Below are 17,173 nucleotides of genomic sequence, written 5' to 3'. Positions count from 1 at the left end.
AAAGATCATTGAAAATGCAAATTAGGAATTGCCTGGAGAAAAAATGCTTAATGACTTTCAATAATGTTGTATCATAGTATCTTTAATGTATGTTTCATCAACTTTGGTCCAGTCCATTTAGATATATATCCCTAATTAGCAAAGTTTATTAGATATGTAACTTAGGAATTGGCTGAAGTAAAAATGCTTAATGACTTTCAAGAATGTTGTAGTAGCTTCAATACATGTAGCAAATTTCATCAACTTTGGTCCAGTCAATTCAAATATATATCCCTAATTAGCAAAGTTCATTAAATATGCAAATTAGGAATCGGGTGAAGTTAAAATGCTTAATGACTTTCAATAATGTTAAATCATAGTATCTTCAATATACATACCAAATTTGGTCAATTTTGATCAAGTCAAATCAGATATATATCCCTAATTAGGAAAGTTCATTAAATATGCAAATTAGCAACTATCTTTCATGTCACCCCTTAATGGTTCCCACTGCTGATATATCTTGGTGTGATCAACATTTGTAGCAAATCTCATCAAATTGTGTGCAGTCGTTTTTAATATATATCAGTTTTTTCTAAAATCATTAATTATGCAAATGAGCAAAAAAGTATGCAAGCAACACCACTAAAAACTAATCAGTTCTTGCCATTTGCTAACTGAATATATATACCAGATTGATTCTGATCTGATCAGCCGTTTTTGAGATATCGGACCAACAGGCAGACAGACAGACAGACAGACAGACATCGCTGCGACATATGCTCACGTGTTCACACACACACAGAAAAAACAACTAGTTGTTAGAATAGTAGGCGACATCAATAATCCAGTACATATTTTGGATCGATCACAATGAACACCCGCATGTTGAAATCCTTGGTCCTTCGGGAAAACAGTCGGTCTGGGATCGCAGGACTGACGTGACTTTCGAAGGCGACTAGGGTCAATGATCCCAACACAGCACCCGGTCATGAGCTTTCGCCAAGCATGGCGAAGGCGTAGCAATTTTTTTCTCCACATCGGACATTCATTCGCAATTTGCGACTGTGGCGAACGTTAGCATGAACACTGAAATGAGTAAACTAGGAATTAATCGACAGGATGTTGCAAAACATTTTTGCATACTATCCTAACACTAACAGATTATCACCGGTACCATATTTCATAAAGTTTGATGCAGTATTTACAACACTATGAGATCAACATCTGTATCAAGTTTCATCAAATTTGACGTTGTATTTGTGGATATATCACTCTAATTAGGAAAGTTCATTACATATGCAATTACAAATTAATTAAAATGACACTGAAAAATGTCTTTTTCACTGTTAAAGCAATGTGAGCTTAACATCTGTACAAAGTTTCATGAGATTCGATGCAGTATCTCTTGAAATATCAGCCTAATTACGAAAATTCAGTGATTGACATGATACTGCTACATGACATTGTTACGTGCAGAGAAAACGAACAAAAGGGTGAACTCAGCAGTTAACGTTTAAACAAATTTATTACGAAAAAAAAACTAATTGCTAAGTCAGGGATAGAGTACAAGCTTTAAAAGTGTACAGACTACTTATCTCAGCTGGGACGGCAAAGCTCCAGTCTCAGAGTTGTAACAGTCAGTTGAATGAATGAACAGTCCTTGCAGGCTTGCAGCTGCACAAAGTCCACAGTATAAATCCAGCGTTGACAGTGAAGGTCTTGAAAAGTCTTGAGAATGACTACTGCTGGAGTTTATAGTAACACACAAGAGACACGATCCCAAAAGTCTGACTGGAAGCTGTGCACGTCCCTTTTATAAAGGCATATAAGAACAATCTAGAACTTTTATTGACATGCTAATCACTGTTCTAAAATTATCTCCCTTACACAACTAATCAACTTTCCAGAACATTCCAAACATGACTAATTGAATTCAAGGTTGTGAGGTCATCAAGGGCAGTGACCTTGAGAATGTTCTAGACTAATTGAACTCAGGTCATGATGAGTGTGTGGGGGGAATGACCTACATAACACACCCCCTCTTCAAAAAAAGAAAATTTTTCAAAGAAAAATCTTTCTTTTACAAATGTAATCTTGAAAAGGATTTAAGTACTCAAATTTTGTTTTACTCTAAAGTAAAGTTTCTTGAAAGTGAACAACAATAAAATTTCTTGAAAGTGAACAACAATAATTTCTAAATACGAGAGAGACAGTCTGCAATTAAATTGTCTCTGCCTTTGATATGTCTAATGTCAAGATTAAACTCCTGTAACATTAAACTCCATCTTAGCAATCTCTGATTTTTGCCTTTAAATTTCTGCAGCAGAAAACAAGAGGGTTGTGATCAATATAAACCACTATTGGCTGATTTGAAGAAGTAACATAAACTTCAAAATGCTGTAAAGCTAATATCAAAGATAAACACTCTTTTCAATTGTAGAGTAGTTTCTCTGGATTTGTTAAATTTGTGTGAAAAGTAGCAAACAGGATGTCCCATGACTATCTTCTTGCAATTGTTGTTGGAAAACTTGAAATGGCACTGAATTTGGCATAAAGTATGCACGGCAAAGTCCGGTTATTTTTACTGAGTTCGATAAAGTCATTGTTCGGCAAATACTTGGCTTCCTCCTGGAGATATTCCGCTTTCGCAGGATTCAGTCCGTCTGGATGTTGTTCCACTGGATTACTGTCGCAGACATCTTCGTTGTGGTAGATGATGGTTGTCCTCGTTGGAACATCTTGAAATAGGTGTTTGTATTCGTGGAGCAGTTCTTTCACCTGTTGTTGTTGTTCTGGCTGGAGGTGTGCCAACTTTGTAGACTCCAGCTTCTCCAGGATTTCTGAGTTCTGAAGCTTGACCGAGCCCAGCTTTGAGTTTAGAGTATTTTCACTCAAGTCAGTTTCAGTATCACTATCTTCATAATGGTTTGAACTGACTGCACTGACAGGCTGAGTTATAGTAGGATTATCCCTATCAAAATATGGCTTAAGCATATTTATGTGACATAGCTGTTTTTGTTTTCGCCTGTCAGGTGTTATTATGATGTAATTTAAATCACTCAATTTCTTATCAATTAGATATGGCCCAAAGTAACGAGCATGGAGTGGTTTGCCCGGAATCGGAAGTAGAACAAGAACTTTTTGACCTGGTTCAAACTTCCGTTTTGAGGTGTTTTTATCGTATTTGGTTTTCATTGACTGCTGAGATGACTCAAGATTTTCTCTGGCTAATTCACATGCTTTAGAGAGTTTTGTACGAAAATCTGACACATATTGCAAAATATTCAGACAATCATCATCGTCTGATAGGAATTTCTCTTTAACGAGCTTAAGTGGGCCACGGACTGTATGTCCAAATACAAGCTCAAATGGGCTAAAACCAAGAGACTCCTGAATTGACTCTCTAACAGCAAAGAGCAAAAAATGAATTCCTTCATCCCACTGTTTCTCTGTGTCAAACAGTAAGTCCTAATCATGTTTTTCAAAGTTTGATGAAATCGCTCAAGAGCACCCTGACTTTCTGGATGATAGGCGGATGACCTATACTGTTTAATGCCTAGCTGATCCATTACTTGTTGAAAAATACCAGACATAAAGTTGGAGCCTTGATCGGACTGGACACATTTAGGGAGGCCAAATAAAGTGAAAAATTTGACTAAAGCTTTCACTATAGTCTTTGTCTTTATATTTCTCAGTGGTATGGCTTCTGGGAACCGAGTTGATGTACACATTATTGTCAGCATGTACTCATTTCCTGATCTTGTTTTTGGTAGGGGCCCAACACAGTCTATTAGTATCCTACTAAATGGTTCTTGAAATGCAGGAATTGGCTGTAAAGGGGCCTTTGGAATGGTCTGATTTGGCTTTCCTACCATTTGACATGTGTGACAAGTTTTACAGAAATGTGCTACATCCTGCCTGAGATTAGGCCAATAAAAGTGACTGAGAATTTTATGATAAGTTTTCCTTACTCCCAAATGACCAGCCCAGGGCGTTTCATGGGCCAGGCGCAATATTTCAGCACGATAGGGCTTTGGAACCACAATTTGATGTTTTATAGCCCAATCGTCATCAACCAAAACATCTGGAGGTCTCCATTTACGCATGAGAATACCAGATTTTGTATAATAGGAAACAGAGCTATCTGAAGTTTTACCTTCATCATCTACCCTGTCAAACAAAGACAAAATATCTGGGTCTTTGTGTTGTTCTGCAATGAGATTTGATCTAGAAAATGTCTGACTTTGGTCAGCAGAAGTTTTACTGGAAGTTTCAAATCCACGAGGGATAACGGAATGATCCGTGTCAAACACCTGACTGAGAAAGGTGTCATTTAAGTCAAATCTGTGACATTATTTTTGAGAGTATTTTGATTCTCAGAAGTTTTCTTTGACATGGCTCGAGTAATGCACATGAAGGAAATAAATCTGGGTATCTCTTGTTCAATTGGCTCTGGATCCTGATCTAAAGTAGGATTATCAGTCACAAGTGGATTAGTAATGACCTTGTCCCCAGCAAGGTCGTTTCCAAGAAGAAGGTGAATCCCTTCAAAAGGCAAAAAAGGCCTAATACCTAAAGCCACAGGTCCAGAAACAAAGTCCGAAGACAAATAGACATTATGGAGAGGAACAGGAATGTAGTCATTGCAATCTACCCCTTAATAAGAACTTTAGAACCTGAAAATGACTTTTCAGAAAACGGCAGGGTATCTGCCAACAAAAGAGACTGGGAAGCCCCGGTATCTCTTAAAATTTTGACAGGGGTAGCGGAAGAGAAATCACTAGAAAGTGATATAAAACCATCGTGATAAATGGTTCGAAAATACCCATAATGCTATCTTGAGAAGAATTGACCTTGACCTCATTAATTGGGGATGAGAGGGGTTTAACCTCAGAAAATGTGTTGCACACATTATTAGACTCTAATTGAGTTGATGAAGAAATAAAGCCGGTGGGCTTAGATCCACTTTGACCACTCTGACCTTCACGTTTTCTTTTCAATTTGAAACACTCTGACATTAAATGGCCGTCTTTCTTACAATAATTACAAGAAAGTGTACCAACTGTTTGTCAGAAGGAGATTGAGACTTGGGATCTGATGATGTTGATGGGAGTGTTACTTGAACTCTGTGAACTGTTGTCATTTGATTTTCTACTGTCCTTTGAAAAATTCTTGGATGAAAAGGAGGAGTTAAATTTACCTGCATTGTTTCTGTATGAAAAGGACTGGGATGGTTTGCTGAGAAATGAAGATTTGTGGGTCAATGAATAATCATCGGCCAAACGTGCAGCAACCTCCAATGTATCTGCCTTTTGTTCATTGATAAATGTCTTGATGTCACTCCGGATGCACCTTTTAAATTCCTCAATCAAAACAAGCTGTCGTAATTTGTCATAATTCTGACTGACCTTTTCCGAAGAACACCAACGATCAAACAGTTGTTCTTTTGTTCGAGCAAATTCAACATAAGTTTGATCCTTCACCTTCTCACAATCCCTAAATTTCTGACGGTAAGCTTCAGGCACCAACTCATAGCCCTTGAGAATTAATTCCTTCACAGAATCATAATCTGAAGCCTGCTCTACTGACAACTGAATGTAAATTTCTCTGGCTTTACCCACCAAAGCACTCTGCAAAAGCATAGACCAGACTCCTTAGGCCAATTCAGACTCTGAGCAATTTTCTCAAAATGGAGGAAATATTTATCAACATCCTTTCTTGGAAAGGGGGAACTAACCTGAAATGCTTAGTGATGTCAAACTTGTCCGAAGGGAAGAATTTTCCTGACTGTCCAAGCTCTAAACGTTTTATTTCTACCTGTAATCGCTGTTCTTCTAATCGCAATTCTTTTTCTCTCTGTCTTTCTTCCATTTGTAATTCTTTGTCTTTCATTTGTAATTCTTTGTCTTTCATTTGTAATTCCTGCCTTTCCCTTTCTTCCATTTGCAATTTTTCCTTTTCTAATTCCAATTTCTTAAGCTCCAAATCTGCCTGTATTTCTAATTCTAATTTTTTGAGTTCGAAGGAAGACTCAGGCTCATAATCTTTTAAGGCAGACTCCTCAAAATGGCCAGAATTAACTAAATGTTTTGCAATCTTGAACTGAATTTCTCGCTTGCGCATAGATCTTTTGACATCTACTTTAAGGAAATTTGCCAGTGCTATGAGGTTGTCTTTTCTGAGGGAATTAAATGTGTCCTGATCAAGGTCATCCATAAATTCGTCTGGCTTGAATTCCGCCATGATTGAATTTCGCTGAGTTCACAGTATACAGTAGTTTTGAAAAGGCTGTCAAAATGTTGTCAAACGGCTCAAAATATTCGTCTCCCGGACGAGCCCCCAATTTTGTTACGTGCAGAGAAAACGAACAAAAGGGTGAACTCAGCAGTTAACGTTTAAACAAAATTTATTACGAAAAAAAAACTAATTGCTAAGTCAGGGATAGGTACAAGCTTTAAAAGTGTACAGACTACTTATCTCAGCTGGGACGGCAAAGCTCCAGTCTCAGAGTTGTAACAGTCAGTTGAATGAATGAACAGTCCTTGCGGCTTGCAGCTGCACAAAGTCCACAGTATAAATCCAGCGTTGACAGTGAAGGTCTTGAAAAGTCTTGAGAATGACTACTGCTGGAGTTTATAGTAACACACAAGAGACACGATCCCAAAAGTCTGACTGGAAGCTGTGCACGTCCCTTTTATAAAGGCATATAAGAACAATCTAGAACTTTTATTGACATGCTAATCACTGTTCTAAAATTATCTCCCTTACACAACTAATCAACTTTCCAGAACATTCCAAACATGACTAATTGAATTCAAGGTTGTGAGGTCATCAAGGGCAGTGACCTTGAGAATGTTCTAGACTAATTGAACTCAGGTCATGATGAGTGTGTGGGGGGAATGACCTACATAACAACATGAAACGAATTGACAAGCATATGTATGAAATAGGTCAATGTCCTTGTACCAAGTTTGAAGGATACTGGTGGAAATATGTCTGAGTTATGGCTCTGTACATGAAAAAATCGTAACAAAATCGCCGCCACGCAACCATATTTGATCTTACTGTCTAAAAATCAACATGCATATGTATGACATAAGTCAATGTCCATGTACTAACTTTGAATAAAAAAACATAACAAAATTGCCACCATGTGGCCATATTGGACCATATCATGTAACAAATCGATGTACATATGTATTACATAAGTCAACGTCCTTGTACCAACTTTGAATAAATTCGCTTGATACATGTCTGAGTTATGGTTCCGGACATGAAGAATCGTAAAAACATAGGCCCAAAGTCCTGAAGCTACTACAGACATGGATACAAAATTACGTATTTCCTGACTGTATGAAATTATCTCACTAAGGTCATCCTAGGGACTTGTAAACCAAATATTACAGCTGTCTGACCAGCGGTTTGACAAAACAAGCGACTCAACAGTCGACAGAGCTCTGATTGATAAAGAAGGTGGATATCTTTGATAGCTCATTTCAGGATGGCCTGACCAAAAATAGGGAAAAAAATTCCGTAAAAATATAGATTTGCATATTTCATCACAATTTTAACAAATCTAAGTTGGGTTATCCCTAGGGACCTGTATACCAAATAACAAAGCCTTTTTTGGTGCTAATTTGCATATTTCCAACATTATCAAAAAATTAATGAAAACAGTTTCTCAAAATCATATTCTTCATCTACACAACATATATCAAATCAGTAAGTACTGCGGTTCTCAAGATATTTGAGTGGACGGACGCCTCACAAACAGACATACATACATACAGACTGACGGTGGACGCTGGGGGGATACCCATCCCATAGCTTCTATAGACTATATTAGTCTATAGTAGCTAATAAACGAGAGTTAATTACATCTCTTGCTTAAATCATGATTTATGTCATGAAAAAAACAGCATATCTGTCAGGTTATAAAGAATCTTAAGCTGCTTATATTTATCAGTATTTTCATCCTATTAACCAAGCACATTTTAACTTTCAAATTAACATTGTAAGTAAGTTCTGTTGAATAAGTTAAGACTGTACATACTCAGAGAAAGCACACTGAAGAGACAAATGTTTGTAACTTAAGAAGTTCAACGTCATCAAAAGCATTATAAGGAATCATGTAACACTTTCATTGCACAGTTTACACAGATTGCATAATTGCTTATAATAGCACATGAGGAATCTTACAGCCCAGCTTTACCATAAAAACCCCATCACTTTGACCACTCTTTTACATGTAATTGACCACTCTATTTTTTTCCTTAAAAAGTAATAATAGGGTTGATTGTTACAAATAGGGTTGACGTGTCAACCCTATTTGTAACAATCAACCATACATGGAAATTAGAACTTTCTCTATCTCTATTTATTTGACCACCCTATCGTGACAAACTATTAGATAACATACAGGGCACAATAAATGACGGTTCAGAATATGTCAAAGTTGGGATTCAGGAAAGTTGCCTTTACATGTTTTAATCCTCCAAGATGGTAAGCATTTCACTATGAACTGTCAAAAAAAGTTGAACTTTCTGATAATTCTACACTAAAATTATTTTGGCTTTGATGATTTTCTAATTAATTCAATTATTTAAAATCACATTAATTATTTTTTCTTGGTGAATTGATAGGGTTTATACAGTACAAGAATTACATACAATGTAAGTCAAATTTTGACCAAAAATGACAAAAAAATTCCTTAAAAATACACATTTGCATATTTCATCACAATTTGAACAAATCTAAGTTGGGTTATCCCTAGGGACCTGTATACCAAATAACAAAGCTGTCTGACCAGTGGTTATGAAGAAGAAGATTTTTTACCAAAAACGCCTTTTTTGGCACTAATTTGCCTATTTTCAACAATATCAAAAAATTAAAAAAAATAGTTTCTCAAAATCATATTTTTCATCTACACAACAAATATCAAATCAGTAAGTACTGTGGTTCTCAAGATATTTGAGTGGACGGACGCCTCACAAACGGACATACATACATACATACATACATACATACATACAGACTGACGACGGAAGGATACCCATCCCAATAGCTTCTATAGACTATAGTCTATAGTAGCTAAAAATGTCCACGCGGCAGCCATATTGGATTGTATCACAATACAAATCAATGTGCATATGTATGACATAGGTCAATGTCCTTGTATAAGTCTGAATAAAATCGGTGAATAAAATCGATTGAGACGTGCCCGAGGTTTGGCAAAGGACATGAAAAAATACCGTCAAGGACAGTGTGCTCACATTCGGGTTGAATTGGTAATTCAAGAAATATTTAAACCAGAAAGACAAGAATGACAAAAGCAAATAAGGTCTGCAACTTAGGTACTGGATGTCATCTTTAGGAACATGCATATCAACTTCCACAGCAATGGGACAAGCAGATCCTACATACATAAGCAAATGTCAACAAAAATTAGCCAGAGAAGCTTGACAAAAAGAAAAGGGTGGAGAGTAGGGAAAAAATAAAGAGTGGGAAAAAATGTGCAAAGGATTTGGTAAAAAGTAATGCTACGTCATCAATCTTCTATCCCCTACCCCCTCCTGAATATCAATGTTCCACCCCTTACATACAACCAGCTGGCAGGAAATGTATTTACTACCTTGGGGATGTTTTAATTACTGCTATGAGTGCTATCATTCGAATGTAAACAGCACTCAAATCAGTTACAGATACTAAAAAGCCTTCCACTGTGGGGGGATTACGACATCTGGAATTATCCTGGATCCAAATTTCTCATCAGTTCTTGTGTGTCTTACATGCAAAAGTTGCAAAAATTAGTTCGCAATGAAAAAATTTACCTCTACTTTGTTTTCTGGATCAAATTTTACTAGTGGCCTCTTTGTCAAATTCAGCGAGCTTGCCAGCGAATAGAGCCTTAGGATCCAAGGGCACGACACGGGCCCTGGCTTTAAGCTCGTCAGTTAATTGGACCGAAGGGCAATTTAGAAACGCATCACGCTCCAATAACTGTAGCATAGCATGACTACGAACGGAAAACTCGAGTCCATGCACGAGGGTGTTTCCCACGGCTCGAGTCAAATCCAAAAATTGGTCTGGGTGATCAGTGGACTCGGCAATACGTACCAATTGAGCAACGAGCCAGTCCAAATGACGAGAGCGTCCTTACTGTCGCGTTGACCATTTTCCCTTTTTTTTTCTACCTCATTAGCATATCTATGGGACTGAAGAGTTCATTTTAACAACGGCACATCTACATCATATATGGCATCACTACACCAAAAATCAGCTCAATACGTGCAGCGGTTTTGGAGTTTTTGCGTTGGATGGACAGACATCCATACATACATACAAACATACATACATACATACAGACAGACATCTCACATACAGACTTTTTTCAACCATATAACCTCCCATTGCCATATATGTATGGCAAATGGGAGGTAAAAAACCAAAATGACCATCGAGCAGCAATATTGGAAAACATAGGGCCAAAGTCCCTGAAGCTACTATAGACATGGATACAAAATTAAGTATTTCCTGACTGTATGAAATTATCTCACTAAGGTCATCCTAGGGACTTGTAAACCAAATATTAAAGCTGTCTGACCAGCGGTTTTGAAAAAAACAAGCGACCCAACAGTTGACAGAGCTCTGCTGTGTTATGTAGAGAATAACCTTTGTGACACATGTATTGATGAAGAAGTTGGATATCTTTGATAGCTCATTTCAGGATGGCCTGACCAAAAATAGAAAAAAAATTTCCGTAAAAATACAGATTTGCATATTTCATCACAATTTGAACAAATCTAAGTTGGGTTATCCCTAGGGACCTGTATACCAAATAACAAAGCTGTCTGACCAGTGGTTATGAAGAAGATTTTTACCAATAACGCCTTTTTGGTGCTAATTTGCATATTTTCAACAATATCAAAAAATTAATAAAAACAGTTTCTCAAAATCATATATTTTATCCACACAACAAATATCAAATCAGTAAGTACTGCAGTTCTCAAGATATTTGAGTGGATGGACGCCTCACAAACGGACATACATACATACATACATACATACAGACTGACGGTGCACGCCGGACGGATACCCATCCCAATAGCTTCTATAGACTATATTAGTCTATAGTAACATTCTAATTAAAGTAAACAAGACTTGCTTAAATCAAGATTTACATCATGAAAAAACAGCATATCTGTCAGGTTATAAAGAATCTTAAGCTGGTTATCTTTATCAGTATTTTCATCCTATTAACCAAGCACATTTTAACTTTCAAATTAACATTGTAAGTTCTGTTGAATAAGTTGAGACTGTACGTACTCAGAGAAAGCACACTGAAGAGACAAATGTTTGAAACTTAAGAAGTTCAAGGTCATCAAAAGCATTATAAGGAATCATGTAACACTTTCATTGCACTGTTTACACAGATTGCATAATTGCTATAAATAGCACATGAGGAATCTTACAGCCCAGCTTTACCATAAAAACCCTAACACTTTGACCACTCTTTTAATTGACCACTCTATTTTTTTCCTCAAAAAGTAATTTTATTTTATCCTTACCAAGTCAACCATAAATGGAAATTATAACTTTCTCTATCTCTAATTATTTGACCACCTTATCATGACAAACTATTAAGAGCAATTTCTTTTAGATAACATACAGGGCACAATAAATGACGGTTCAGAATATGTCATGATTGGGATTCAGGAAAGTTGCCTTTTAAATACATGTTTTAATCCTCCAAGATGGTAAGAATTTCACTGTTAACTGTCAAAAGAAAGTTGAACTTTCTGATAATTCTACACAAAATTATTTTGGCTTTGATGATTTCCTAATTAATTCAATTATTGAAAATCATATTAATTATTTTTTTCTGGGTGAATTGATAGGGTTTATACAGTACAAGAATTACATACAATGTAAGTCAAATTTTGACCAAAGATGACAAAAAAATTCCTTAAAAATACACATTTGCATATTTCATCACAATTTGAACAAATCTAAGTTGGGTTATCCCAAGGGACCTGTATACCAAATAACAAAGCTGTCTGACCAGCGGTTATGAAGAAGAAGATTTTTTACCAAAAACACCTTTTTTGGCATTAATTTGCCTATTTTCAACAATATCAAAAAATTAAAAAAAAACAGTTTCTCAAAATCATATTTTTCATCTACACAACAAATATCAAATCAGTAAGTACTGCGGTTCTCAAGATATTTGAGTGGACGGACGCCTCACAAACGGACATACATACATACATACATACATACATACATACATACATACATACAGACTGACGCCGGACGCCGGACGGATACCCATCCCAATAGCTTCTATAGACTATAGTCTATAGTAGCTAAAAATGACAATCTGGCAGCCATATTGGAACATGTCACGAAGTAAATTGACATGTATGCCATAGTGCTTGATCTTTGTGCCAAGTTTGGACAAAATGGGTGTAATGACCTTTGAATTACGCTTCAAAGACATGCAAAATTCCAACAAAATGGCAGTTCTGCAGCCATATTGGATCCTATCGCAAGGTTAATTGATACATGCATATGCATGCCATAGTACGTGCTTTGCCTTTGTGCCAAGTTTGAACAAAATCGGTTCAAGGATGTTTGAGTTACGGTTCAAAGACATGAAAAAATCGCAAAAAAATGGCCGCCTGTCAGCCATATTGGATCATATCACAAAATAAATTAATGTTCATATGAAGGGCATAATGTTTTGCTTTTGTGCCAAATTTTAACAGAATCGGTTCAAGGATGTCTGAGTTATGGTCCAAAGACATGAAAAATCGCAACAAAATGGCCGCCTCGCGCCCATATTGGATCGTATCGCAAAATTATTTGACATGGATATGAAAGCCATAGTGTTATGCCTTTGTGCCAAGTTTGAACAGAATCTGCTCAAGGATGTCTGAGTTATGGTCCAAAGACGTGAAAAATCGCAACAAAATGGCCGCCTCGCGGCCAAATTCGATCGTATCACAAAATAAATCGACGTGCATCTGTAGGTCATAGTGCTATGCCTTTGTGCCAAGTTTGAACGAAATTGGTTCAGCAGTGTCTGAGAAACTGTTGATGACGGACGGATGGACGGACGGACGGACGCACAGACGGGACCCAATCTATAAGTCCCCGCCGGACTTCGTCCGCGGGGACTAAAAAAAAGTGGGAAAAAATGTACAACGGATCCAGTAAAAAGTAATGCTCCCTCATCAATCTCCTAGACACCACCCCCTCCTGAATATCAAATGTTCACCCCTTGGTTGACCATGTTTACATAAGAAAAGCTGGCAGGAAATGTATTTACAACCTTTGGGGATGTTTTAATTAATGCTATGAGAGCTCTCATTTGAATGTAAACAGCAACTAAATTAGTTACAGATAGTGAAATGCCTTCCACTATGGGGGAGATTACGACATCTTGAATTATCCTGGATCCAAATTTCTCATCAGTTCTTGTGTGTCTTACATGCAAAAGTTGCAAAAATTGGTTCGCAATGAAAAAATTTACCTCAGCAATGTTTTCTGGATCAAATTTTACTACAAATTGATACCAATATGACAAAATTATGTTCACAGCCTTTGAAATAGACTGAAAGATTCCGTCGCGTGCGGGCGCTCCGGCGCACTGCGACCTACGACCCTTTACCACGACTGAAGGCACGCTGTTGAAATCCTGTTCTCCAACAAAATTTTGTTGGAACCAATCGTATTACAGAAACAAGTTAATTGACAGTATGTAGGGTAACAAGACCGCCCACATCGCTCACTCAGTGCGTGATTGTGATTAGCATATTCAAAACAGTCGCCTGGCTTTTGTCCAGCCTAAGCTTATATCATCTCTCGTATAACAAACACAACGTTTTCTCAAACTCAAAGTATTGAAAATGAAACGGCCGAAGCTATACTCACGTTGAAGTCTGTGTCTAGCATTCCAATTTGATCATTAATGGCTGATCCGAACGATAGCCCACTCGCATTGCCGAGGCAGTCAGTAAATGTTCTGATGTATCATGGAGGGACCGTGGATGTATATAATATTATGTTGAAAGGAGAGCAAAGAGACGCACTCAAAGAGTTGTTGCGGCGGCAGAGATGTGTTCGCTATTTTACCAACAGGGCCCCACAGTATGGGAAATCTATGATTTACACGCTGGCACCCAAAGTTATGGACACACTTAAGAACCGTTCAGGATCGATCGTTCTGGGGATTTCGCCCCTTATTTCACTCATGAAAGATCAAGTGCAGAAGTGCAGCGAAATGGGTGTGAACAGTGAAGGCGGCTTTGATCGGTTCAGATCTCCGAAACGACGTACGTACCAAGGAACAAATTGTGCGTGGTAAATTCCAGGTTGTGTTCAGTTCACCAGAGGCTATTATGACGAGAGAGTGGCGGAGATTACTCAGTTGCGATGTCTATCAAGAAAATCTTGTTAGAATTGCCATCGACGAAGCACACTGTGTTTATTTTTTACAAAGGCAGGCTCCGCTGTGATGTCCAGACGTCAGTTCCACCACGGTCCCGGACCGGACCGTGGTTCCACTGTAGAGTCACTTAAGTTTCTCGGCGATATCGGTCGTTTTTGAAAAGACCTTCCGAGAATCTACAGTCTCCTCGCAGACTGCACATTCTGCTGCACTCAGCGCGAAAGACGCTATGGATTTTTTTATAGGCGTAATTGAGCCATACTGACAACTGTATCTACATGTAAGTTTTTTCTCCGACATGCGGCTAGCCTAAGCTTACACACACGTGTCGTTGTTTTTATCTGCCAAGTAGATCGATTATGCAATGTCGGCACTGTCGATGCAGTTGATTGACATTGTTGTCTTGACTACCGCGTGTTCATTATGCCCGTAAACAGCCCACGTGAGCAATATCCAAATTACACTACCATGATTTACATATTTGAAAAGTCTGTGAAGTCAGTTGTGGGCGGTACTATTTTTCTTTGAGTTTGCCGCGGCCAGGTACAGTGTGCCTTCAGTTTTGGTAAGGGTCGTAGGTCGCAGTGCACCGGAGCGCCTGCACGCAACAGAATCTTTCAGCCTACCTTTGAAACTGTCTCACAACATATCCTGGGTTGGTGTAGGTCATTTAAGGTCACAAACTGAGAAAATTACCTAAAATATAAAAATTTGGGGTTTCCCAACACTTTGAGCAGAAAATTTATCTAATAACATCTCTCAGGACTTTTGTACCAAATTGCAAAGCTATCAGCCAAGTAATTTTGAGAACAAGTTTTCTTGACCAAAAATGACAAAATTGTATTAAAAATACAAATTTGTATATTCAGGACAGCTTCCACATATCTAACTATTGTCATCCCTGGACATCTGTACACCAAATGTAAAAGCTGTCTGTCCAGGGGCTTTAAAAAAAAAGATATTCTTTAAGATTATTTTTTTGACCAAAAATGACAAAACTTGCCCCAAAACGTAATATTTCCAATTTTGTCATAATTTCAACAGTTAGAAGGGTAACACCCTTGCAAACATCTAATCCAAATTTGAGAGCAATGGGGCTGGCGGTTTCAGAGAGGAAGAAATTTTACTTAAAATGAGAAACAAACCAAAAAATTCAGCAAAAATACAAAATTCAAGATATCGTCACGATATTCGTAAAACTGATTTTGATTAACCTTAGGAACCTGTATGTCAAATATCAAAGCTATCAGATTAGTAATTTTTGAATAAAAAAATTTGACCAAAAATTCAGAAAATTGCCCCAAAATTACTCAATTCAATTTGTATAAAACTTGACTGAGGTCATCCTGAGGAACATGTATACCAACTTTCAAAGCAATCAGATGAGTGGTTTCAGAGAAAAACATTTTTTGACTAAAACTAAAAAAATTACCCCAAAATAGAAACATGCAAATTTCATCCCAAATTTTAAACACCTAATTTAGAATGCCTAAAGGAGCCTGCATACCAAGTTTCAACCCTACCTGACCTAGGGTTACAGACTTTTAGCAATTTGCAGGTTTTTCCTTTTTTCCCCTCATTTGCATATTTTTGACACTGACAAGTTCATTTGAACAAATTCACATCTCCACCCCTAGGTGCACCGCACACCAAATACTAAGACAGTAGGTGCTGCAGTTTAGGTGTTTTTGATGTGGACGGACATACATACATACATACATACATACATACATACATACATACATACATACATACATACATACGTACATACATACATACATACATACATACGTACATACAGTCATGCAAATGGATGCAAATGAACTGATTCAGCTTATACATAACCTAACATTGGTATACCACATGTGAGCTAAATAATCGTAATAAAATGGCCGTCATGCATATGTATGACATAGGTCAATGCCCTTTTACCACCTTTGAATAAGATCAGTTGAGATATGCTTGAGTTATGGCTCTGTACATGAAAAAATCGTAACAAAATGGCTACACGGAAGCCATATTGGATCGTATCACAAAACAAATCAACGTGCATATCTATGACATTGGTCAATGTCCTTGTACCAACTTTGATTAAAATGGTTGAAACATGTCTGAGTTATGGCTCTGTACATGAAAAAGTCATAATAAAATGGCCGCCTGGTGGCCATATTGGATTATATCACAAAACAAATCACCGTGCATATGTATGACATATGAAGTAATCCTTGTACCAAGTTTAAATGTAATCGCTCCAGGCATCTCTGAGATATCTGCGTGAACGGACGGACACACGCACGCATGCACGGACATGACCAAACCTATAAGTCCCCCGGACGGTGCCCTGGGGACTAATAAGCATGAACAAATGATTTGTAAGAAGACACTGACATTTGGTATGTATTCCTAGCACTGCTCAAGTAATTGCTCTCACTTACCATCATCAAATATCACCAACAAGGGTGCTACCAAGTCACACATCCCTTGCACATATCCAACATCTAGGTGTTCCCAAACATATGTACACATGACATTTCTCAATTTCTCCAAATTTGCAGATGTGAAGTAATAGTAATTCCTATCACAACGCTGAACATCTTTTTCAATACGATGCAGGTTCAAACCAAAACAGTCTAGCAGTTCAGTCTATGCAAGAAAATAAATCAAGAAATATCAGTGACAAAAAAAAGCTAATTGAATTATAAAGTATACCTTTAAAAGGGGCATAGGGCTTTACTTGTA

General features: G+C 37.4%; 1 protein-coding gene across 1 annotated transcript in view; it reads right to left on the bottom strand.

Annotated features, from left to right (window-relative positions):
- The window catches only part of LOC139127705 (small G protein signaling modulator 1-like), a 276,762-nt gene that overhangs the window by 81,009 nt on the left and 178,580 nt on the right, over positions 1–17,173 (bottom strand). Inside the window, 1 exon segment of the mRNA XM_070693601.1 lies at positions 16,870–17,077. Within this exon segment, the coding sequence (XP_070549702.1) occupies positions 16,870–17,077 (208 nt within the window).

The sequence above is a fragment of the Ptychodera flava genome, unplaced genomic scaffold, assembly GCF_041260155.1.
Source record: "Ptychodera flava strain L36383 unplaced genomic scaffold, AS_Pfla_20210202 Scaffold_35__1_contigs__length_1935909_pilon, whole genome shotgun sequence".
NCBI lineage: Eukaryota > Metazoa > Hemichordata > Enteropneusta > Ptychoderidae > Ptychodera > Ptychodera flava.
This window is presented reverse-complemented; position numbering and strand designations above follow the sequence as displayed.